Raw genomic sequence first — 26,677 nt, forward strand, 5'->3', positions numbered from 1 at the left:
ATGGCTGGAACGGAACCAAGCCGATTCTAGCCAGGAGCTTCTTTTGGGTCTCCCACACGTGTGTAGGGTCCCAAGACTTTGAGCCGTCCTTGACTGCTTTCCCAGGCCACAAGCAGGGAGCTGGATGGGGATGGGCCACAGGATCAGAATCAGCGGCTATATGGAATCCCAGCGCGTGCAAGGCGAGGACTTGAGCCACCAGGCTACTTTGCCGGACCCTGACCAAGCTATTGTTAAACCATTAACATCTAATTAAACATAATTATCAAGTGCAGGATATAAAAAGCAACTACAGTAGGTATGAACATATGATAAATGTAAAAGATTGAATTTTTAAGTAGACAAATACACTGATACAAACAAGAAACTCTGGAGGTCTTCCTCCTTTTTTTTACCATCGGCAATCTCTCACCTAAAGATGACCTCAGGAGAACTAAAAACGGGTATTAAATAAAAACAAATATAGACATACAATGAAGTTGGCTTTTCTGAATATTTAATGTCAGTAGTTCATTTACTTCACTATTCATGTGAGTCACATTGCTAATATATTTCAATATTTTTAAAGTGTATTTATTTATTTATTTGCAAGAGAGAAAAAGAGAAATAGAGAGAAATAGAGAGGGAAATAGAGAAATAGAGAGAAATAGAGAGGGAGAATTTTCTACCCGCTGCCTCACTGCCCAAATGGATGGAGTTCTTGGCTCCTGGCTTTGGCCTGGACTATCCTGGGCTATTACAGGTATTGGTGAGTGAACCAAAAACAAAAAATGACAGGTTTTCATTCATTCTCATTCTCTCTCGCTCCCTCCCTCTTTCCTTCCCTTTGTCCCTCCCTACCTTCCTCTTCATCCTCCCTCTTTTTCTCTCTACTACTATGCCTTTCAAATCAAGAAATCTTTTTTATAAAGATAGAATAAAGGAAATGAAATTTATATGAGTGGGAAAAAGTAAAAATCTGCAAAAAGGTTAGAGGCAGCCATAAATGGTTTAGAAAAACTCTGGTAACACACCATGGCTCTCCTAAGTACTTTGTCAGAACCTAAAAGGCAACAACTGTTGAAATTTATGCCTATATGCCACACCCATTTGTACTGTCATGTGAAAAAGGAAGTTTGATGGCCTGCAGAAAGGAGAAGAATGTGTAACAACAACAGTATCTACCATTACCTAGAAGTATTTACTCTCTCCTAACAAATATTGGAAGTTCTTAACCACAATTTAAAACCCCATAATGTTACTATGAGATGGATGCTGTCAGCAACACACTTAGTGACAAAACTGAAGCATACTGTGGTCCAGTAATTTGCCCTAAGTCTGATAATAATAATAATGGCATGAATGATACATCAAACTTTTGTTTGAGAACTTTATAAACATTTTTCACCCATTCGTTAAGTGTTACACACTGAGGATAAATAAGAAAGAAGTGATGATAAAATGTAGAGGAGGGGACAGAGATCACAGAGGATGAGATTAGAAATACCCAGAATTTAGAAATTTTCCATAATTGTGTTGATTACAGAAGATCAGGCAAAAATGAAAAAAAGACACTGCGCTGTGATCTGGAGAATCGAACTAGCAGATGGTGTAAAAAAATGTAAATATTTAAAGAAAAATAGTTCAACCACAGGAAAAGTAAATACACAGATCTAGAAGAACAAACGTCCAAAGAATCTGTCAGGAATTTTAGGAATATTCAGGCCATTTCAGAGGTAGTGATGCTAGCCTAGCCACATTAAAGCAGATACTCCTTACTTTTTTCTTTTCCTGCAGCCATCTCCCATTTAAAAAAAAAAAAAATTCAAAGGAAGAAAATGTCTCAAAATTTCTCTCCATATAAGGAGACTGTATTATTATCATTCTAATAAAATATTTTAATATATTTTCTTTTCATAGCATCAATTAGTTAGATAGACTTTTGAGTTGATAATTTTCTCTTTTGAAATGTAAATGAACACTTGAAAGTTATGGCTTATTCAAACCCTTTGCAATAACTTTTATCAGCTAATCAGATCCACACCTAGTTAAGATATGCACAGCCCACATGGTTAAGGTGAACGCAATGGGAAAGGAAACATACAGAACCAGACAGAATACTTTTAGCGTGTCTCAACAGAGAAGCAACTCAATTTGGGCCGGCTATTTATTTATCATGTAGAATGCTTGGTATTCCAGAATCCTGGCTTCAATATAATGGAATGTAGTTCCCTTTTAAAAGTAAGAGATATGTTCCAAAGCCCTCAGCAAATGCTTGAAAGCACAGGCAGGTCCAAACTCTCTCTCTCCCTCTCTTCACCTATTCATACATATCTATTATAATAAAGTTTATTTTCTAATTAGACATGGCAAAGAATAATGAGTAAGACAACTATAAGCTATTGTAACTAAAAATATCATGAGAGTTGCCTCCTTCTTTCTCAAAATATTATAGGTAATACACTCTTTTTTTCTACCTCTATAGAGGTATCTGTGTGGAGAGGTGAACTGAGGTGAATGACATAAGCATTGCAATAGCTTTGGCCACTGTCTGAGGGCTCCTTGAACACAAACACAGTGATTTTTTAATAGTTGATACATTAGCCCAGCTGGCTACGTAATGAGTAACACAGGTAGGCAGTGTATCCAGCAGGGATTCATCAGACAGCAGGTGATTCCTTACCAGGCAAGACAAAGCAAGATCAGATTAGGCTTCTTTACATTATTCACAATCATGCCACTGAATTGTTCATTAAGAAGTAGACTATAACTTTCTGGAGTTTTCCATTTATTATTACTGGACTGTGGGTAACCAAAGCTGCAGAACACAAATCCACAAGTAAAGGATGCCTATTGTAAAATTTCCCAGTCATTATGGAAACAAAGTGCATTAAAAAATGAATTTTATCTATGTTATAATGTTTTGCTATTTTATTCATGTGTAACGCTGACGCCTGCTTGCAATGTTCATTTTTTTTTTTCTGGTTTCATGGCTTTTTTTTTTCTTTGAAATTCACATATTTACCTTACAATGCTTCACAACAAGGAAAAAGCTGGAGTGGATACCTAGCACAGCAATTAAAATGCCCATGTCACACACTGGGGTAGCTAAGTTTGAATCTCAGCTTTGGCTTCTGACTCCAGCTTCCTGCTAATGAGACACTTGGAGGCAGTGATGACGGCTCACACAGTTGGGTTTCTGCCACCCACGTGGGAGACCTCAACTGATTCTGATTTCAATCCTGGAGCATACCTACCCTTTGCAGAACATTGGGATTTGCTTGCCTGGACATCTACCTCTGTTTTCTAGTCTTTCAAAGCAGGAAGAAAAGAGAGATGAAGAGAAACACACTACCTGTATCACTACTTTAAAGATTAACAACATGAGGTAATATTGTGCATTTCCTATGTCAGAGTACACTTATTTTGGTCACTATTCTTTGGTTTTTGGTTGGGATCTTTTAGAAAATGCTGGAATAAATTACAATTCAATTCAGCAACCATTGTTCTTCATTGCGTCCTTATTATCACATCCCCTAGTTGCATTTAATTTGACTGGGTAAATGGAATTTTAAGTTACATTAACTCCATACTTTTGTGACACTTAGCAATGATGAGAGTCAAATACTAAATGACTGAGCTTATCAAATTGCTTTCTCGAGTTTCTCAAAATATATTTGGTAGACCATAGTTCCAGACAGGATTAAGTTAACATGCATTGGCTAGAAAATAATACCATATAGTAAATAAATCTGGAGAAGTCTGGACTAAGCAAATTATTTAAGTGCAGAACCTGGTAGAACTTTTATTTTATGAATGAGTATCTATTAAGGTTTCAGTACAGAGTAGGGTTGACTTCAATTTTTCTCAAATACATTTTAGCATACAATGAAATTCTCTACCCATTACTAGAAAACTAATCAGAAAAAAAGGATTTTGGTTTTCATACTACCTAAGGCTTGGAGACAGCATTATGGCAGCACAGATATAAAACCATCTTGGATTAATCTTATAAATGATGCATCATAGAACAATCACAATTCAGGGAAAAATAATCTAATACATAATATTTATGATAAAAAGAAACATGGAAGGAAAAATTTCCCCTTGTATTACTTCTACCTTATCCCTGCCCCGTAATTAAGTATTGTCTTTAGTTTTTAACACCAAAGTTTTCACATCTCGTCTCCAGAAACCTCTTTTCTTCACTTAGAATTTCCATAACATTAAAAATTGTGTATTTTTAGATCACTGTGGCATTACCGACATAGGCTCTGTGTGGTTTTAACTTTATTAAATTCATAATTTAGGGACATACTGATGTTCTTTTCCAATTAGTCTCTACAGCTCTTCAAAGAATTATTTTATCTCAGATAACATCAAATAAAACTGCTTACATTTTTTTTATTTGCTTTTTAGTTCTTTAAAGGACACAAAGACATCATTTGTGAATAGCTGATCAAATGTTAGAATTTCTTTTTGGATCCAAAAGTCCTGTTCAATTGAGATTGTATTTGAAGTTCAATTTATTTAAATATCCTGCTTTAAGACTGACCCATGAGAGGTGGTCTAGAGAAGCGGCTGATCAAGATAACATTTTTTTTTCTTCTTTCCCTCTTGGGTTAACAAAAAAAAAAAAAAATTATCTCACTGATGTAAGAAGAAGACCACATACTTTACAAAAAGAAATTATGGTTGTCTGTCCACTAGGCAGAGAAGAGCTTAGAACTAGAAAAGATAAGACATACTTAAGAAAATGGCAAATAACTAGACAGTCAGAAAACTGCAACAGGAGTAAAACAATCATACATAGACCAGAAATGCCTCTCCCACACAGGGAGAGACTTTCTAGAAGCTACCTTTTAGGATAAATTTTACTGACATGTGTTGATGAAAGACCTCATGTTTATCAATAACTTGACAGTCAATAATATCTCTTAGTTAACATAATCATCTTAATTATGATGAATTTAACAGAAAATACTACAAGAATCCAAAAAATCAACACTTTTCATTAATAGCTAATTTTGAAGTAATTCCTAAAACAAACTGAGTAAAGAACATTTTTGAAGGGTAATTCTATATTGCTATAATCACAATCAATCAAATATTTCAAAGTATCTCTTTTTAGTGAAAGCAATACTGATATTTCTGTAATTTATTTGTAAAATGAATAAATTGAGCTTACAAATGTAATAAAAGCACAGTATTTTGAAAACCTAATGTGCAACATTGACAAGAAGATGGCATAACTCTTTTTAGTTATTAAAGATTTTTGAAAGGAAATAGAGCAGCGCTTGGTCTTACTGTCCGGAGTTTAATTAACCATTTTTTCCCATTCAGACCTTTTTTTCCCCCATCCTTTTCTAGTTAAATAAAGACCATGAGTAGACAAAAACTAAGAAAATTCCATCTGTATGTCAACTTGTTCGTTAAAGAGTTAAGTCGTATACTCCAGGGTAAAATTAACATTACAGGCAAAAAGGATACTATTTTTATAAAGCATTTTCTAATGGCAGTTTTATTTATGTTAGAGACTTTCTTTCCTACTTAGAATTTTTATTTAAGAAATATCAAAATCGGGGTTGGTGTTGTGGTGGACTGAGTAAAGCAACCACCTCCAATGCCAGCATTGCACATGGGTTGTGGTCAGGGTCCCGACTGCTAATGCCCTGGAAAAAGCTCGGCCTTCTATCACCCACAGGGGAGACTCAAACATGTTCTAGTCTCCAAGCTTTAGCCCAGCCCAGCCCTGGACATTGCAGCCATCTTTGGAGTGAACCAGCAAGTGGAAGACCGACCTCTCTCTTTCTCACTTCCAAATACATTTTTTAATCATAAAATACTAAAATCACAGATATATGTACAAATGTTTGTAAAGCTTAATGAAGTCATGGAAAAAGGGAAAATTCTCAAGTAACTATCAACATGCAAATGGATAAATAAGCAACTGTACCTATATTAGATGCAATGAAAAATACACAGAAAAATGAATTTCAAAATCATTGTGGTGGATACAAGAGTTCGACAAAAAGAATATATGTTACATGATTCCATTTGTATTTCATCCAGAAAATGCAAATAATTTATAGGAAATGATAAAAATATTAGTGCTTGCTTGGAACTGGGAATTAGAATACAAAGGGATGAAGAACTCTTTGGGTGACAGAACTGTTTATCTTGATTACAGTGATACTTTTGCGTATCATAGATATGTCGACACCGATCAAAACAAATGCTTTAAATTTTTGTCATTTGTTGGACTGCAGCCTGTGTCAGCAGCATTTCAATTATACTTCATTAAAGTTGCAAATAAATAAATAAATAAAAGCCGCACATAAAATATGCATAATTACTATGCCTTTACTGAATTTTTACTGTGAATATGTGCTCTGGCTCCTCTTTTTCAAATTCTTTACATTGAGTAACTTACATAACATTGTGCCTTCTGTACCTCCACAAAGCTCAAAAACAGAAACAATATTTTCACAGATAAAGAAACAGATAGAAAGAAGCTACCTTTTTACTCTCCCTCAAATGCTCACTTTAGCCTATCTTTCCACAACCCAAACAAGACACCCTAGCTGACTTAGACATTCCTGTTTTTCTACATTGCTAGATGCTAACTGGCTGGATCCCAATTCCAAATACTGGGAGATAAAATTTGACAGAACAATTTGTGTCACCCATTTTGTATATCATCTGTGATGGCCAAGGAACATAGTCCTCTTGGTGCCAGACCCACCTCTGTGTTTATTTTCTGAGAATAAAACAGTTCTGATAGGCCTCTGAAAGCACTGAGCACACTGGTAAACTTACTCTATGCCTCAGGAAACGGAAAGTACAGAACAATGTTATGTGTTCAGATCAACAACATATCGTGTCTGTTTCTGCATAATTGGTATTAGCATTTGAGTCCAAATTTCTGCTCACGCTTAAAAACATTCAAATTCAAGTCAGGTCAACCTCTTTCAACTTAAAATGCAGGCTTTCCAGTGGGTCCCACTTCCCATACAGCCAGGTCCACTCCCAGCCCTGGTTCTCATGCTCACCAGTGTGAGTTGCAACCCATCAGAGTGAGAGAGGTGTCCAGAGTTTTCCTACTGGGCCAATTCCCAGTCCCAGATATTGTACTCTCCAGGTGGTTCTGCAGTCTAGGTTGACAGAATTTGCTCCCAATCCTAGCAATTGCCAGCTGATGCTGTGGCAAAGCCCAACCAGCCTGCTCCTACTCTGGCTTGTGCATGCAACAGTGGATAGAATCCATTAGCCCAGCCTGACTCTCCCCCTAACCCAGTTCACATGCATGCCAACAGGTGTTGTAGCTCTGCCCTGCCTGGTCTGCCCCTATCCCAGTTCTCACACTCACCAGTGGCAGTGGTGCCCAAAACAGGGGAGTCCGCACAGCCCCTTACCAATCTCAGACACCCGCCCCACGGCTTCCTGCATCTCATGTGTTGTGGAGTGTGGGCTGGATAGTGGCATCAGCTGGATCGAGTAGGCTTCAACACTTATTAACATGCATGAGAACTGAATGAGATGTGGGTGAGACTGGATCAGTCTGCTACACAAACTGGCAAGCACAGGAACCAAGACTGGAGGCAGGCCTAGTGGAGGTTATTGGGGGTTGCTCCAACTAGGTTGTAGCTCCCACTGGTATACATGAGGACCAAGTGTGTTGTGGGCAGGGTTGGGCTGGACTGCAGCATACACTGGTTTACGTAAGAGACAGGGCTGGAGACAGAACTGACCTAACAATTGTAACCACCAGTGTGTGTATAGGCTCATGTGGGTGATGGACTGAGCCAGACACTGTACTTGCAACAACACACAAGTCAGGTCTGTTATCACCTCACAAGAGGTTTCTTTGGGGATCCCCCCAAATGAACTGCTGGACTCAAAACTTCAACCATGCGGAGAATCACAGGATCTGTGATCTGACCGTGGAGTGCATGTGTCACAACTGGGCCTCCTCAGTAGCTCAGATAGAGCAGTGTACAGCATATCCAGATGTACATGGAGGATAGAACAGTCCATTGGAGCCTACAGAGGACATCTGGTACACAGCAGAGGAAAGAGTGCAGAATAAATTGGTCAACTACCCTAGCCAAGCACTGACAGCAACTATCTGGGTGAATGAAGACTGTAAGGTGGACTGTGTCAGCCAATGAGGGACCCTGGGATGACACCGAGTGGCGATTTGCCTTCCCCGGGTACTGAGGCAGTTGGGAGGCTGGATGCAGCTTCTCCTCTTACCTTCCTCTGGATACAGGAAGAAGTAAAAGAAAATTTGGAAACAATGATCTCACCCACTTTCTCCTAATCATCATTCCTTGCCACTATAATCAACTATGTAAACATTATCAAAATTAAAATTTTAAAAAAATCTTTAAAACAAAACAAACAAAAATACAGACTTTCAAGGTCAATATAATTCTCACCTTGCATTCCTGCAGAGCATTATCTACTTCAAAACACTGTTTCATTGCTGGTTATCACTTACTCTATTCTACAATACTTCCTGCTGGCCTTTGAGAATGATCTCTGTCCCTACTGTTGTTTCTCCCAAATTTAAAGTCCTATATTCCCTCAAGCTTGTGTATTAATTAATGGCATTTTTAGTGTGGCAAAAAACCCTCTTCTTTTTGCTGAACTTCTCTCCTCTCGCAAACTTGGAGAAGTCTGACAATGTCCTCGTGTGTCCTTATGAAACAGAGACTTGAAGTCTTTCTACCTAAATGCTTCTGTCTGCCATAATTACTCAGATGCCATGCCAGATACAAAGTTTTCATTAAGTCTTGAAATTCACAAAAATATTCTAGGACATTGGGCAAAGATTATCAGGTCTCACTGTTGTCCCAACTTGACCAGGATCAGTAACAACATAGCAAGATCCTTCTCAGTGGGTATCTAGTATGTAAGACACACAGTCTTGACTCAACAAAATCAAGCTTCTTTTAATAAGACCATGCACCCACCTGCTCAGCTACAATCCCACTCAATTCCCACATAATCAGTAACAAAAAGCATCCCCAATAAATGAAAAAAAAAAAAAATACTCCTTCAACTTTGTTAAGGAATTTCCGTACTCTTGAGAGTGTTTGGAATAGCTCAATAGCACTAACAGATGCCTTTCCTGGGGAGGCAGTAGTGAGCAATACCATCTGGAATGTGCTGTATGACCTCACTTACATAAAAGTAGTGAGGTTTTTTCCTGATTTTTTTTACAAGACAACTTATATCTATATCTCTCTCAACATCATTATTGAAATTAAAAGATTTATGCATGTGAAATATATGAAAACAGCAATACAAAAGAATGTGTAATTATACAGCTATACAGTTACTACATATAACTTGAATTAGAACAATACTGGGGCTGGCACCATGGCACAATAGATTAATCCTCTGCCTGAATCCTTTTGGGGCACTGATTTGAGTCCTTGCTGCTCCACATCCCACCCAATTCCCTGCTTGTAGCCTGGGAAAGCAGTTGAGGATGGCCCACAGCTTTGGTACTCTGTAGCCACATGGAAGACCCAGAAGAAGCTCCTGGCTTCAGACTGACTTAGCTCCAGTTTCTAATGAACTAGTGAATGAAAGATTTTCCCTCTCAATCTCCTCCTCTCTGTAAATTTGCTTTTAAACAAAAATAAAATATTTTTTAAAAGAATGGCTACTAAAAAACTTTTAATTACACTAGAGGCTTCATTCTACAGCAAAAAAATAATTTTAAAGGAATAGAACACCATTCTATACCATTTGATTTCTACTTGGATTTAATCTATAATCCACAATCTTTTAGATTTGCACAGCTGGACTTGGATTGTCTCAGCTTCAGCCATTGAGGCGACTTAGGGAGTGAATCAACGAATGGAAGATCTTTCTCTCTGTCTCTCCTTCTCTCTGTAGATCTGCCTTTCCAACAAGAATAAGTAAATCTTTAAAAATAAACAAACAGGGCCCAAAACGGTGGCCTAACAGCTAAAGCCCTCACCTTGAACACACCAGGACCCCATGTGGGTGCTGGTTCTAATCCTGGCAACCCCACTTCCCATCCAGATCCCTGTTTGTAGTCTGGGAAAGCAGTCGAGGATGGCCCAAAGCCTTGGGACCCTGCACCCGCTTGAGGAGACCCGGAAGAGCTCCTGGCTACTGGCTTTGGATTGGCACAGCACCAGCTATTGTGGTCACTTGGGAGTCAATCACTGGACGGAAGATATTTCTCTCCATCTCTCCTCCTCTCTCTATATATATCTGACTTTGCAATAAAAGTAAATAAATCTTTTTTAAAAATAAAAATAAACAAAGAACAAACACTACATAAAAGGATAGTGCAAGGCTAAGCAGAGAAAAGTGATAAGGCAAAAACAACTGAAAACTCTCAAGTGTTGGGGTTAAACATGCTGAAAATATATTAGTCAAAATCAGATATTATCTCCAAACTAATTATCACATCATCTTCACAAAAATGATTCTTTCCAAATAAAAATCTTGCAAAAGACTTTAGAGCTTACAATTGAATTAATATTAGGCCTCAAACAATTATAGTAAATGTAAAAATGAACAAGTTGAAATCACGTATAAGTTAAGAATAATTGAGGAATAAAATATAATTAGTGAGAAATATGGACAAGAATTTTGGTGTTGATCTTATGACAGAAAATTAGAAAGTAGTATAGCTGAAAATAAATATAAAATGCACAACAACGGTCACAGAATCTCAAAAAGGTTTCCTAACGAACCTGGAAGCATCACATATTCACTGGTAGCAATGCATTCCCTGACACAGGAAGTGCATGGGAGAAGAACAAAGTGCCCCTAAAATGCCTGCGAAGCATTCAAAGGAAACACTCACTGAGAACTCTTTGACTAGTGTCAGAACAAAACTATTAATCTTCTTTTCCACCAGGCCAGTTTGACTTGGGTGATGTGCAGATAGGGTCTGTTTCTTCTTAGCCATCTGGAACAAACTTGAGCAACCCTTTATTCTTTTATCTATATATTTTTTATCTATTCCCATAAATGTCCTTCTTAAAACAAGTAATTACCCTTCTTTTCAACAAAAATAAAGTGTGTTTATAGCCAAACATGCTCTTATAAAAATCATCTCCAATAAGAAATTGGCCCCTGCTTACATAAAGGTAGCCTTTTGGGACCAAACCAATGTATATTCACTCTACAATGATAAATGATAAATGATAAATATAAATTCTGACAAGAAGTTGGGTCACTTTGGAACAGTTCCCAAGATTCAGTATAACTCACTGTGCTTGTGTCTCCCTAGCCTATGTCACTCACATTCTGCCCTGAATAAACTATATGTTAATGTTTTTTACACAGTTGGTTTCATTTAAATTAATAAATAACTACATGACATAACTTTACAGAGATCCAGATGTATATTTTTAAATGAAAAAAAATTCTTTTGTGGAATAAGATTTACAATTTAATCAGGTGGTCTAATATTAAAATTAACTAGCAGGTACATCCAACTGTGTGTGTTCCTAGTTCATTTACTTTGCTGTTACTTGAAAATCCTTTTTCATCTAGTTTCAGCATAGACTTCCTTTACCTCCTGTGTTGTCTCTACATATCGCTTAATGCTGTGATTTCTATTTACCTAATGTCTTTCTGGCCCCATTCATATGTGAAATTTGGATAACTTGCTTTTCCAAAGAACAGTGATTAAACTATGAAGGATATTATACTGGGTCTCAAAAATGTGTGAGGAAACAATATAAAACTCTACAGCTACAGACAATAAACTAAAGCATTATTACATGAATCCTGTAACTTTGAAACAAAGGACAACATTATCATCCGTTTTTTTACATACTAGTCCTTTTGTACAACAATTATTAATTTGTGGGCAATGATGCAAACAATGAACAAGACAATAAATACTGGGACAGAGACTAAGACAGGACAGATGATGGGCAGGGGGGTTATAGCCTTGTCAGGAAGCTAAGGTAACAGAGACTAAATCTGGAGGGTGATCATACCAAGAGCCACAAGTGGGATCAGAGAAGGAAAAGATGGTTTCCAGATGAGAGAGATCAAAAGGCTTTCAAGGTGGGGGAGGACATGGAATTCTGAAGAAACATTTCTAGGAATGTTAACAGCACAAGCACATTTGTTCAAGAAACAGCAGCAACACAATTAGGTTGGAGTAAAAAGTTGGGAACCTATAAGAAAGCTTAAGACTCTGTGGGCTACACTTTATACCACAGTATGAAATGTGACCATTCAAGGTCTTTATTAGCTATCTAAATATTTTGAAATTTATTTTATTATTGAGAGGAAATGAAATTTATTTTAGCCTGATAATTAACTAATAGAGGAATATTCCAAAGTTAGCAGCAAAAATGAAATAAAGTAATAATGAAATCGGGATAGCAGGGGAATTGAATATAAAACAACCAACTTACAGACCTTGTCTAGGTAAAGAATGAAGATGGCAAACCATCTTGGGAAAAACATAAGTATCATTTTCAGTGACAAAAAAAAATCCTGACAGACTTAAGGAATGGTGGACTATTTCTATCATCCACATCCAATGTTTATGCTTTCTGTTTTTAACTTCCTGTGGAAAATAACCTTATCCTTAAAAGAATCTAACAACAAATCACCTTTGGAATATTATTCCATACCTCTTTGGGATACCTGCAGATGATCAAAAGAACTTGAAATGTTTCCCTGTTCCTTTTAAATGTTAAGAGGAGAGAACTGCTTTTCAAAACATCAGTCACAGGATGAACTTCCACAGAATACAGCTTTCCGGGATTCCCTCAACTGTCTTTTAATCCAATAACCTGTCTATATTTTTCAATATGTTTTCTGCATCTCTTAGTAGTGATTCTGGATAATGAATGATGAGTATGGAATGGAAAGGAAATGGAATAAATCTGGTTCATTTGAAAAGAGTTTATATTTTTACTCTATTTTGCACAGTGTCATTTTAAATATGTGCTACCCTGAGAAGGATTTTATTGTTTTGAACCACAGGCATTATATTACCTAAAAAAAAAAAACAAAACCTTTCAGCGGCAAGTTGGATGCTCTGGCAGCATTACAAATCTATCACCACCCAAGGAAGCAGCAGATTTGCTTCTTCGCTCCCTTCTGTCAGGACAGAGGAATGCTGGACATCCAGAGACAAGAGAGACTGCACTACACTGCTTCCCAGTCCCACAGCTTGGGCCTCCTTCTGGAACACACAGGTATGTACACTGCAGTGCCGATTCAAGGGCAGAGTTCAGGCTAGCAAGCCTAGAAAGTCAAGTGCACTCTCTAAAGGTGACACCTTCAGGGAGTTCAACTTGATCTGACTTAGGTCAGAAGGTTCTTATTTTACCCAATAAATTCCTGAAAAGGTCTTTTTATGTGCTTTATTATATCTTTACACATCACTTTGCAGGCTGCTTATTTACATCGACACAAAAACACCAACTTTTCTTTTTTTAGTTAAAACTCCATGACTGACTGTAAATGTTACCTTTTCCATGTTCAGAAATTCAAGATCTTAAAATAATGCTTACTGATAAACAATGAGATGTCATAAAGCTTAGTTATTCAATAACAGTGTTCAAAATGGCAAATGGATAGAATATAAGAGAAAAAACAGTGAGCTAAAACCTATAGATTAATTTCACCATCATATGGCAGTAGTTTCAAGTAAAAATATCAATGTTGTTAATTTGAGCTCTTAATAAATGTTTAATATCATACATTATCTTTTCACTTAGATGTCAGAAATTGAGCTGGAAAAGATAAAAGTAAGAACATCTGAGCATTTTGAAAATGATAAAAATAACATTTCTTGGTTGAAGGAAGGTAAGTCTCCCTACTCTTGACTATCTTTTAGTTTGAACATTGTGTTTTTGCTTATAAACAAGAAATAGCATGAGAAAAAAAAGAAAATATTCTGGCAATTCAAATGTGACTAGCTTCTTTGATTTTTCTTTTTCTTTTTTAAACATATATCCTTAAGTAGTAGTCTGAAGCTGTTTGAGTTTTGAAACACTTCTTGTAGCTCTGTGTTGGGGAAACACAGACTGTATTATTGGTAAGACTTACACATTTTCAATATAGATACGTATTATCTGTGACATTCTTGTACTGCTGTAGATTTTTCTCCATTACAGCCAAGGCTAAGTAATTTGAGAAAAGGTATTTTTAAATGATCATCATGGAAAGGAAGGCACACTTTAAGAAATAATGTCTGCAAATAGAATCACCATTCACTGCAATTAGAGAAGCCACCTTCCCAGGGGAGAATGCTATCCGGCAGAGGTACGGCATGCGAAAGACAGTTGCTTGAAATACACACACAAATCAATACATTCTCCTACAATGAGTACAAATTTGTGCACTTTTGAAACTATGTCTAAACTTGTGACTGTTTTCTAGAAGGGTTGGTTTTATAATCTTTAGATTTTACGAAATACTTTTATATATCTCAAAGAAAATGAATCTGATGTTTTCTCTCTCTCTCTCTCTCTCTCTCTATATATATATATATGCTATGTTGTGTTTTTTCTTAAACCAGTTCACGAATCTATTACATTGGAAAAAGATTGGTCTAAAGTAGTTAAAAGTCTTAAAATTCATTTTATAATGTCATAAGAAACTAATACCAAGAAAGTTGCACATCACTAAAATAATAATATCAAAAACATCTATAATGCTTTCTGACATTTACTGATTATTATGCTGAATCATCATGACAACCCTTTGAGGCAGTTTTAGTATTCTTAATTTACTGATGAGAAAATTGCCTAACAGAATTGAAGTGACTTGCCCAAAATCAGAAAATTAGAAAATAGCAGAACTAGAATTCAATCCCAGTTTATATGACTCTGAACTACATGAGTCTACACCTTACCATATTCCAAGGGGAAACTGTTACTCATTAGGACTTGACCTCTGCTCAAAAGTGTTTTCCCAGAGTATGCAAACAACATCTCCAAATTCATCATAACCTCACATGCGTTGTTCTTTAACTCTACCATTATGTTAAAAAAATGTTTACTTTTTAGAAAAGGATCAAATCCTCTGGCTAATTGCTGAATAACCAAATTCAACAGTGGAATTTGTATCTTTGAATGATTTTATTTCAGAATAAATGTTGACATACATACACACAAACACACACACCCATGAAGTATTCTCAGAATCATTTCCTGAAAAAAGAAGAAATTCACAGGCCTGGAAAATGCTCTTACTTCTTTTTATCAAATGATCTTTTAAAAAACATACTTTTAAAACAATGTAGAAGGGGAAAACATTTGGCTTGGATCAAAAGTCCCCATGTGTGTTTTTCTTGTGAACCTCAAATCCATGATGACACAGTAGAAGTTCTTCACCACTACTTATAAAGAACTTACATTATTTATTTTTAATTTAATTGCTTTACGTTTTAAATGTCTCATAAAGAAATAACGATAAAATTTTAGACCGATCAATTGTTTCCTAATGAATTTTGTGGTAAAAAATTACATCTATTAGATCTAACTTAGGCATTAAATTCTTGTAATCTATAAAATATAATTTCCCAGGTGACCTGTTTTATCCCATTTGGACACTTCATTTAAGCTACACTCAAATTATGTTTACTATATTTCATAAATGGAAATTGAGCCAGATGCTAGATGACAAGATCTTAATTGAGAATTATCAGGATGAGTTAGTTTTCAAACATAAGTGTCTCTTTTTTAATGTTAAGAAAAAATACACACGTTGGCTTTAAAAAAAAAAAGTAAAAGAAAAATTGGGGTAGCAGAAAGATTACGGCACTGATGTCAGGCAAAAATGGTTTTAAAATTTCAGCTCAGCTATTTTATTTACTAGCTGTGTGACTGTAACATGTTACTTTACTGCCTTGAGTCTCAGTTCCCTTAGCCAGGGACTATATCAAAGTGCAGAAATTTGTGAGAATGTAAGAATAAGATTACATTATTCCTGCCATTTATTTCATTCTTTAAAGTAGGATTCATAATAGAAACGGTTTCAGAATTTAGCTTACACTTAAAAATATGTAACAGCAACAGTACTTTATGTTTTCATCATGTTTTAACTATTTTGGTTCCTATGACAATCTGATGTGTAGTTTTATTGCCCCCATTTTACAGACAGATTGAGCCTTAGAGAGACTTTGGGTCTTGTTTAAACTTGCAGAGCTGTTAAATGGCAAACGAAATTATAAACTGAGATCTTAAGGGATCCAATATCTACTATTTTTCCTTTATCATACTGTCTTCTTTAACAGTTATCACTTATAATCTTTATTTTATTGACCTTCTCTAGGCCCCAATTTTAAAGAGAAAGAGAATGAGAGGGAGGGGGAGACAGAGAAAGGCTTTAAGTAGGGCAAAAAAGTTACCTGACAAAATGCTAATGATCAAATTGACAAAAGAGGTCACATCTCACATCTCACATCACAGTGCTGCATCTGTTGCCTCCCTCAACCTCCGGCTGCATTAACCCACCATTAAACTATCGATAATTATCAATGTTGTATTAGGGTTAGAGCTACCACTTACTGGGGTAATCTACACAAGGCACTGGTTATACAACATGACCTGATAGTGAGCATATAACTAAAAGCTATCGCCATCACCACCATTCATGGTACTTATATTCTAACTTCCGATCTTCCAACATTTCACAGTTCATCCAATTGAATGAATGAATATTTGCTAATTCTGACATTAGTAGAGACGAATTACATATGTGGCAGATGACCGAACAAAGACAGACAGAAAGACAGGAGGAGGGGAGGAGAGGGGAGGGGAGGGGAGGGGAGGGGAGGGGAGGGGAGGGGAGGGGAGGGGAGGGGAGGGGAGGGGAGGGGAGGGGAGGGAGGGGAGGGAAGGGAAGGGAAGGGAAGGACGGTCTCACAATAAAGTAGCTTATTATCTCAATATCTTGCTCCAGCCTAAAAGAATGAGCTCTTACTTGCTTTCCATTTCCTCTCAGATAGATCAGGGATCCCCTGCTCTCAGCTCAAGAAACCTACTCCCAAAGCTCTTTTCAATAATTAGGATAAACAGTTTTTGAGAAATACCTCTGGCTGACCTGAAAATACACTATTTTAAACTATTTTAAATCATCAAGAAATCTTCTATTAAAACTAGCCTTAATATCTTTAAATCTAGACTTAGCAAATCTTAAATTCACCAGATTCCTGGGTAATAACTTAAAATTCAACAGGATATAGGTGGAGCCAACAAATAAATGGAAGACCACTATACTGAAGTAAATTGCCAAGGAGTCATATGGAGAAATTCTATTGTTATAAAAAAAAAAATCATGGGCTTTAAAGCAAACAGCAGTCAAGATGAGGTACATCACGCAACTGTTGACCGACATGTACATAAAGGCCAGTATCGAAGGTGGCCATGGTGTGTCTGCACAGCAAAATCAACTCTGAGAACCAAGGTACCTGAGGCTGGACGTCACTTTATTGCAGTGCTAGGGAACGGGGCCTACTCACTAATTATTCGCGTGATCAGTGACACAAAATGAGGGAAGGGAGGGTTGGGAAAAGTACTGACTTGCAATCTAAATTATAGTTAGATAGAAATAAGAAATTCTGGTACTTTATTGCAAAGTAGGGTGAGTTGAGATAATGACAATAATGTATGTTTACTTAAAAAAAAACACTGGAACAAAATGGATTCTGAATTCTTTTTTGCCACAAAGAATTGTTAGATGTTCGAGGAGACAGATATATTTATTTCGATTAGGCAGTACATACATATATAGAAACATTACATGGTACCTCATAAACATGTAAAATTTTTGTGTCAGTTAGAATAAAATTAAAACACAAACACAAATAGAAAATCACCAAAAAAATATGAGGGAGGAAAGCAGACTAAATTGTAACTATATAATAAATAAGTGAGGGAGCGATTCTGTTGTCACTGCAGGTTTGAGAGCAATGACTATTATACCAAAGCATGTAGAATCAAATGAATCTTTACATTGGTAACTGGGATGCACAAGGGAGGGGAACAGGCAGAGGAAAAGTTAAGAAAAGAAAAACAAGGGTGGTTAAGTCACTGATCTATTCAGCATTCCTAAAGTGATCTATTCAGCACACCACCTGTCTAGTATAAAAGTCATAACAAGGAGAGAAAGAACAAGGTCCAAATGTGAAAAACTTTATGGAGGAAAAAGCTAATGCAACATAGAAATTGGGCGGGGAAATTACAGGTGGAATAGGATGGCATGTAATACTCCATTAAGCCAGGGAGCATTGTGAGTAAGCATTTCAATGCTTGTGTCGTACACCATTTGATACGGAAGAGAAGCATCAAGATGAAGGGATGGAAACTCTTAAATTGTCGCCATTTGCAATTTAAAGTCGCAGCATCACCAGCATTTGAACTGCATATAATTTACCGTGTCTCTTGACGTTTTTCAGAAGGAAAAAAAATCCTTCATAGAGAAGGGTTTCTATGTGAAATTCCCTGATTGATAAAGGTTAAGTAACAGTACCAACAACAATAAAACGCCACGCAGGACACACGGAAGCAGGTTCTGTGGGTCTACTTCAGCCCTTAGTCAGCCAGCAAGTTCTATCTCAGCTCTTGACTCTCCAGACAAAATCTTATACAATTTTCTGAAAATTGGCTTTTGTCCTTCAAAAGGCTAGCTATTTGCAATTGTTTTACTTGGGTATTATCTTCATAGTTATAACCAGTGTGGGGAAAACATTTATTCCAAGTTGCAAATATATCATCAATTCAAGAAATGACTAGGTATCATAAACAGAACTGTTCCCATTGATTCAAAATCAATAAATATCAGAGACTAATAATCCAAAATATTTAAAAACAATTTAAATACAAAACTCCACATCCCAACAATTACCTTTTTACGTAAAGTTTTAAAATCACATCTTGTCCCAGACCTCCAAATTCATTTGTAAATGAGATGGAAAAAAAGAGGACCCTCATTTAATAATATTCACGAATTCCTTGGACTTCTCTTTAATTCTAAGTGAAAACAATTTACCTCATCTACTCAAAAAGAAATTTCAGATCATGAATATTAAAACAGCTTCAAAATGCACATTAGCAACCACTCAATGAGGCTCTTTTTGAACTCAGAGACATTTTATGCAAACACTGATGCCAAAAAAAAAAAAAAACAGAATGGGGCCCAGCATGGTAGCCTAGCAGCTAAAGTCCTCGCCTTGAATGTGACGGGATCCCGTATGGGTGCCAGTTCTAATCTTGGCAGCCCCATTTCCCATCCAGCTCCCTGCTTGAGGCCTGGGAAAGCAGTCCAAGATGGCCCAAAGCCTTGGGACCCATGTGGGAGACCTGGAAGAGACCAGGATGGCTTCAGATCAGCTCAGCTCCTGCAGTTGTGGTCACTTGGGGATTGAATCATCGGATGGAAGATCTTCCTCTCTGTCTCTCCTCCTCTCTGTGTATCTGACTTTGCAATAAAAATAAATAAATATCTTTTAAAAAACTAAAAAAATGAGAATGTCACAATATCTACTTTCAAAGTATTCATATATTAAGTGTTCTACTCTAAAGGCTAAATATTGTGCTCGCTTCAGCAGCACATATACTGAAATTGGAAAAGGCTAAATATTAAACCTATTAATTCTGCCGTTCAAACTAATTCTCATTTCTAAGAGGATTATTTTTTTGCATGTAACTTAAAAAATCAACCTATACTAAAATGTATCTTAAGTTGTTAAATTCCATGAGTAGCATTTTTTGAGATTCCTTTGACCTATGTAAATACAGGAAATAAAAAACATTACTCTTATTTCTGTAATTTTCATTAGCTTGTAAAAATGTCCCATAATATCAAAACAGTTGTGAAAAAAAGCCAAAAAGAATGTTTTTGTTTTTTAGCAGAGCTGATAAGAGAAACTGATATAAAATATGCCCTTGAAAATTATATAAGTCAACAAAATAACAATACAATAAAATAACAATACTGTCTTAGCCCATTTTGGGGTGCTATAATAGAATACAGCAGATTGGGCCCAGTGCAGTAACCTAATGGTTGGAGTCCTTGCCTTGCAAGCACTGGGATCCCATATGGGCGCTGATTCATATCCCAGCGGCCACACTCCTCATCCAGCTCCTTGTTTGTAGCCTGGGAAAGCAGCTGAGGACGGCCCAAAGCCTTGGGATCCTGCACTCACATGGAAGACCCAGAAGAGGCTCCTGACTTCGGATCAACTCAGCTCTGGTCATTGTGGCCACTTGGGGAGTGAACCAGGAGAGGGAGGAGGATCTTCCTCTCTGTCTTGTCTCCTTTCTGTATATCTGACTTTCCAATAAAAATAAATAAATCTTTTTTTAAAAAAATACAGCAATTACATCATTTATGAAGCAAATAAACGTATTCGTTTTAGCTCTAGAGGCTGGAAAGAACAAGGTGAAGAGCCCACACCCACGTATAGTGGGGGCCTTCTGGCTGCATCACATCTTAAGGCGGAACACAAAAAAGGAAGTGCAGTCACCCTTTTGAATCAGGAACACATTCCTGTGACTACCACAGACTCACAGCATTAGTCCGTCACATGAGCAAGCCCTCATGGCTTAATCATCTCTTCAAGGTCCCACCCCTCAACGCACTGTTAGATTAGAGGCTGTTTCTAAAACACGCCATTTGAACATACATGCTACTTGAGCACACATTCAAACCAGGCAGACATGAAAAAGATAATTTCACAAGGATAACTGTTTTGGCTGCCTTGAAATGAGAGGATGTGATCAAGACTGGTGTAAGGATCATCCCTCAGAATCCACAGTTAAGGAAATTCTTTTTGGGGAGGTGAGGTATCATATATCTAGAGCTGTGACTTCAATGGAAAAAAGACTAAGGCATACAAAAACTCAGGAAAGCACTCCAACTGGAAGAAGGATAAAGTATTAAGATACTATTACACCTAGTATATTATATTAGTATATTATAGAATGGCAAAGCAGGGAAAGTTGGGTGGAAGGACAGATACAAAGAAAGATGTTTAAGTCGGAAATAACCCAATAGCTAGCCAGTCAGGAGGTTGGATGCTTTTCCTGACTGGAATTAGAAGCCACTGACCGTTCAAGCAGGTGAACAGAAGCAACCAGTTCTATTGTATCAGCCAAAGAAAGGCGAGACAATTGCAGTAGACTAAGCACAAGTTGCTAGCCAGGATAGGATGAAATTCAACAAGGAGATTTATTTGCAGGTAGAACTAACCAAAACAATGGGATCTGTTTGCAGGTAGAACTAACAGAATTGGCAAGAGCCAAGAAGAAAGTTAAGCTTGAGACATTACATGCTTAAGGGAAAAAGAATGTGAAATAAACAAGAAACGTGACAATTTGTTGTTGGCTAGGTAGGGTCTATTCCAGGCTCTTCTCTTTTACATAGAAAAAGCAAATAATCTGATAAACAGATTGGCTACAGAAGGGAGGATCAGGAGATCTGAGCGGAAGAAGTTAAGAGTTGGGATGCCTCAGAGCTGTCTCCATGAAAGCTGCCACTCGGGCATCAGTAAGAACTAACAGCTGATCTACTTTAAATAACACTGGAAACCTTGAGATTGTACCTAGTCTTGAAGAATGAGATGATGCTTATGGTGAGATGAAACAAATAAAAACGTTTCAAATATAAAGAATGTCAAGTTTAAAGACAACAGGGTAAGGAAGAAAAGCTCATGCTCCAAGAAGTGAAAGAAGTATGGCAGGAGCATTTTGACCCAAATAAATTTAGCTAGCAACCCATGAGTGCCAGGAGTTTGGCTGAGAAGAGGGCCTAGAGGCTCCAATAGGTCCTGGTTGGCATTTGGACCCTAACAACCTCTTTACTCTGAGAATGCCTATCAAAAATAAAGTTTATATGCGTATCACTACATTTTATTTTCAAAGGAATATAAAATAAAACTGTCAAAGAATAACACTATTTTCAGAACGTAACTTCAAAAGAAAGCTTTACCAGCTCTTAAGTGGAAAACAATAGACTCTGATTCTACATAACCGTGGCACTAGAAAGCACAGTGTAGCTCACAATCCAGAAAACCAATCCAGGTCCAAGGCAAGAAAGAGTCAATTCAATCCTGGTGGGAATAGGAGCAAGACCTTAGGTATTTAGGTCACTACAAGGTTTCTGTCTTCATCGCTCCTCTTCTCATGCCCAGAATTCCAAACAAAGCAATGCCAAGAGTACTAAGATTTATGAGCTCACCCCCCTGGACAGGCAAGGATTGACTGACAACATCAGAAGGCTTCACACAATGAGAGGCAGTCAATTCTTCAAAGGGAATTCAGGATTCTAGCAAAATAAAGGCAGAATAGATGCTGCCAGCTCCCCCACATAATATCTACTAACAGCTAATTCCAGTGGTCTGATTTTCAGGGATTTTTTTTTCCATAAGGGATAATATTTTCTTAAGAATTTGACATGTGCTGCTGATGAAGCACCGTATACTTCAGGAAGGAGAGCACTGGCTTTAATGTAGTGGCCTTCTCCCTAAGTTCAAATGTCAGAATCGTTTTGATTCTCTGATAACCTTATTTTATGTTTAGAAAGTTCAGCAAAAGATGAGATCTGTGTTCTCATAGGTCAACAAATTAAACTTGAGCAGCACATCTTAGAGCTGACGGTTGAAATTTCTTTCCAACTAAGACTATAAAGTATTAAGTTCATTTTTTAATAAAATGATGATGTTGATCCAATGGAATGGAAAGCCTACAATATGCCATGTCAGCCTTGAGACTTTGATCAGATGAATTAATCAGTGCAAAGTCCCTTAAGTTGTTAAACAGCAGATTTAAGGACTCTATTTCAATGATGATAGGTCAGTACATCAAATCCAGAATGATCTTAGCTCACTATTACTAATTGCAAATTTATGAACTAGCAGTGAAGTAATCCATGAAGACAGAGGACCAACCTCTCCTATCTCAATACAAACATAAAAACTGTAGATAACCAGGGACACTGAGAGATTTATATCTTTCAACCTATTTTTTCGGTGGAATCATTCATTTTCCTGTATGTCATAACAGTGGTTGATGTGATACACTTAATCAACATTAGTATAAAGAACAACCTGATAGTGATAGGAAAAGAGTCTTATGTTCTATGCCTCAGGAATAAGGACATTTCATTTCTTGTAAATTCTACAAAGCAATACTTTACGTTTATATGATTATGGCCCATTTCTTTCAGCTAAGAAACCACATTTAGGGGGAATATACTCTCTAATAAAATGCACCTACACTAGATGCTCACCAGACCATTATGGAGAAAAAAAAGAGGAATGTGAAGAGAGCAAATGAAAACATCACTTTACAGGCATAAATCATTTCCACCACTTTAGCCATTATTTAAGCCTGTCGAGAAGTAAATGTGCAACAAAGATAAAAAGCAAGGGCAACGATGATATTTTTGCCAGTGTATAACTTCCAGAAAAGCAGAGAGGACAACTCCTACAGTATCTAGTAAGACAGCAGGCAATTTTTCCTTTTGGGCTAAATTTCCACACCAACATAGATCTGAAAGTAAATATCTATATTGCAGAGGTAAGAAATATTATTCATGATTTCTAATCCAAAACAACACAGAACTAGAAAATCTGCATTTTAACTCCCCTTTCACTTAACAATACTTACTTTTTCATACATAGAAAAGTCAGTCTTATAAATAGCAATCTAAATTTCTTTTGGGATTCTAGAAGCTAGAAAGATATGAATTTTTCCCTCTAAAGTGTTAACACTAAAATATCTTAAATGAATTTTCACAAAATGTAAAAAGTTTGTATAAATAAATTCTTCGCAGAATGATTATATCAAAAATATTATGTTTCAACCCCTTACAAACAGGTCTTAAAACTAATGTCTAGTCAACACATGAAATTGAAATGAAGTACCATTCATTCTGTAAAAGAACTATTTGGTGTACAGGATTTGAATGGAAGACAGGACTTAGTTATTAAGTTAGACAAAGATGCAGAAAGTTACTTACATGCAGGTTGTAGTGACTGACAACATCAGAATTACAACACTGTAATACTGTTCTATTCATATTTTATGTAAGTTATAAACGCTATAGTTCAGCTTCCATAATAGCCGTCATTTAAGTTAGAAAGGAATTAAATGGATTAATCATTTTAACATTCGCCTACTGAAATTGGTTAACTGAACAAAACATAGCCATAAAAGGACAAACTATAAATTTTACTTTGTTTGCTCATCTTTGCGAAATAAATACTTGAAAATAAAATATATCATATCAATATATGGGGAAAATAACCACAGTGGCAGAATCAACTATTATCAGACTAACAACATATTTCCACATGAACAATAAATAGATAAAAAAAATTTATAAGCCTAGGAATACCTGGATGTCAAATCTAATTTTGGTTTTCAAATCTGCCTATCTGGTCATACCATCTTTCCTGCAATAAAACCTTACATACATATTCATCTTATATTTGGTAAGTACATCCCCAACATCAACCTTAGCTGTGATCCTGACCTTCCTTTCTATTTCTTAAATTTATTTCTTTTGCTTTATTGAAATGCAGACAAAGAGAGAGGCAGAGACAGACAGAAAAACTTCCCCTCTGCTAGTTAACCCCCAAATTCCTGCACCATCCAGAACTGAGCCAGGCCAAAGTTAGAATTCAAAAGCCAACCTTCGTCTTCCCTATGAGTAGCAGGGACCCATCCACTCGAGCAGTTGCCTGCTGCCTCTCAGTTTGTATACATCAGCAAGAAGCTGGAATGTACAGCAACAGCAGGGACTTGAAGCCCCACACTCTGATACAAATCATAGGTGTTTCAAAACAGCAGTTTAACAAGTGTGTTAAACACCTGGTCCTGAGTTTTTCTATATTCAGAATTTAGAAAAAAGAAAAATTCTTGCAACAGGTATTTATCCCAGCTGTTGAGATTGCCCACAACAGAGTGCCTAGTCTGAATTCACAGCTCTGGCTCTTGATTCCAGCTCCCCACTAACCTGGACTCTTGAGTGACAGTGGTGATGGTTCAAGTAGTAACAGGGTTCCTAATTCCCACATGGGAGATACAAGTTCCAGGTCCACACTCAGGACCAGCCCTGCCCCACACAAGGCAAATATCTGGAGTGTGAACCAGCAAGTAGATGAACCAGCAAGCAGTGTCTGTCTTGCAGCATGTCTGTGTCTCTCTCTGCCTCTCAGATAAACAAATTAAAAAAAAAAGCAAAAATGTTTTTTAAAAAATCCCCTTAAATCCTAAAACTGTACAAAATAGCAAATACTAAAACACTACTCTGTAAAAGCTTTAAACCAAAGGAAACATTACATCTTTCAGATGGCAATCATGGACTCACTATATCCACTGTACTCGTTCAACCATAAATAAAATTCAATCATCCTTGATGGTAAAAAGTTTATGAATAAATAGTAATTCATTTTGGTAAAATGTTTTAAGGTAATCAAATAATACTTAACAATTTATCAGTTTTAGGAGTTCGTATTTCACAAACAGAAGCCACAAAAATAAATACTTAAAGGTAGGGGCAGCAAAGCAGCACAGAGAGCTAATCCTCCACCTGCTATACTGCATCCTGTGTGGGAACAGATTCATTCCTGATTCTATATCCCTGCTGACAGCCTGAGAAAGCAACACAGGATGGCGCAAAGCCTTGGGACCCTGCACCCTTGGGAGACCGAAAAGAAGCTCCTGACTCCTAACTTCAGATCAGATCAGCTCAGCTTTGGCTATTCTGGCCATTAAGGGAATGATTCAACAGATGGAACATCTCTCTCTCTGCATCTCCTTCTCACAATAAATCTTCCTTTCAATAAAAACAGACATATTTTTAAAAGGAAGGATTTGTTTAAAGTTTATTTAGTTAGCTAGTTGAAGGCAAAGCAGTGAGAGAGAGGCAGAGAGAGAGAGAGAGAGAACTTAAGATTGGGAGGGTTTCCATCCACTGGTTTGGCAGCAGCTTGGGCTGGACCAGCCAGAAGCCAAAGGTCTTAAATTTCACATGAAGAACACATGGGTGTCAGGAATTCAAACACATGAGCCATCACCTATTACCACCCAAGGTTCAGGAAGTGGATTAGAAGCAGAGCATCAAAGACTAGAAACAGGCATTGGATTATGGAATGCAGGTGTCCCAAACGGTGGCTTAATCTACTTGTACCAGAAGGCCCATGCTAGGAAATAAAAACTTCTCATTTTACACAAGGAAGAAAACTGAGAAATATTTTTGATCCTTGAAGAAGGAATGCAACCCAACTCAAAGAATTCTGATTACCCAAATACATATACTGCTTCATAAGAATAATAAGCATCTGCAATTCTGACTAATCAACTGAAATTGTTGATGCTATATGAATTTTCTTCAGTAACAGGAGAATCTACCTAGGGGTAAGTAGAGAAACAGGAGTAATTGCAGCCCTCCAGAGCATCAATAACTAAATAATTCTAACTTCCAACAGGACATTCAGTTTTTGTGATCCAGGGCCAGTATTTAACAAGCTCCATCTCAACTTTTTCCCTAGCATATTTTAGTAAAATGGTAGACTGCTGGGTTCTTTGGCTTTGTTCTCATGAGAGCTCAATTAACAAAAAGTAATTATTCAAAACTAGGCAAAATGTTTTGCAATCATTAAAACTGTCTAACTTAATTTGATAAGAACACCGTGCTTATATCAATTTGGCTTGTT

At 36.9% G+C, this 26,677-nt stretch overlaps 1 protein-coding gene and 1 long non-coding RNA gene across 6 annotated transcripts in view; one reads left to right on the forward strand and one right to left on the reverse strand.

Moving 5' to 3' along the window:
- LOC131482891 (uncharacterized) overlaps positions 1–26,677 on the reverse strand; it is a 402,306-nt gene that overhangs the window by 110,307 nt on the left and 265,322 nt on the right. The window lies entirely within an intron of this gene.
- Positions 12,998–26,677, forward strand: part of MDFIC2 (MyoD family inhibitor domain containing 2) — a 101,203-nt gene continuing 87,523 nt past the window's right edge. The window contains exons 1-2 of one of the 2 annotated variants that reach the window (XM_004581616.3): positions 12,998–13,202; positions 13,728–13,815. In XM_004581616.3, coding sequence (XP_004581673.2) covers positions 13,038–13,202; positions 13,728–13,815 — 253 coding nt within the window. In that variant the 5' untranslated portion in view covers positions 12,998–13,037. Of the gene's footprint in view, positions 13,203–13,727; positions 13,819–26,677 lie in introns of those variants that run through there. The other variant, XM_036497545.2, reaches the window with a different exon arrangement.

This window comes from Ochotona princeps, chromosome 21 (genome assembly GCF_030435755.1).
Source record: "Ochotona princeps isolate mOchPri1 chromosome 21, mOchPri1.hap1, whole genome shotgun sequence".
NCBI lineage: Eukaryota > Metazoa > Chordata > Mammalia > Lagomorpha > Ochotonidae > Ochotona > Ochotona princeps.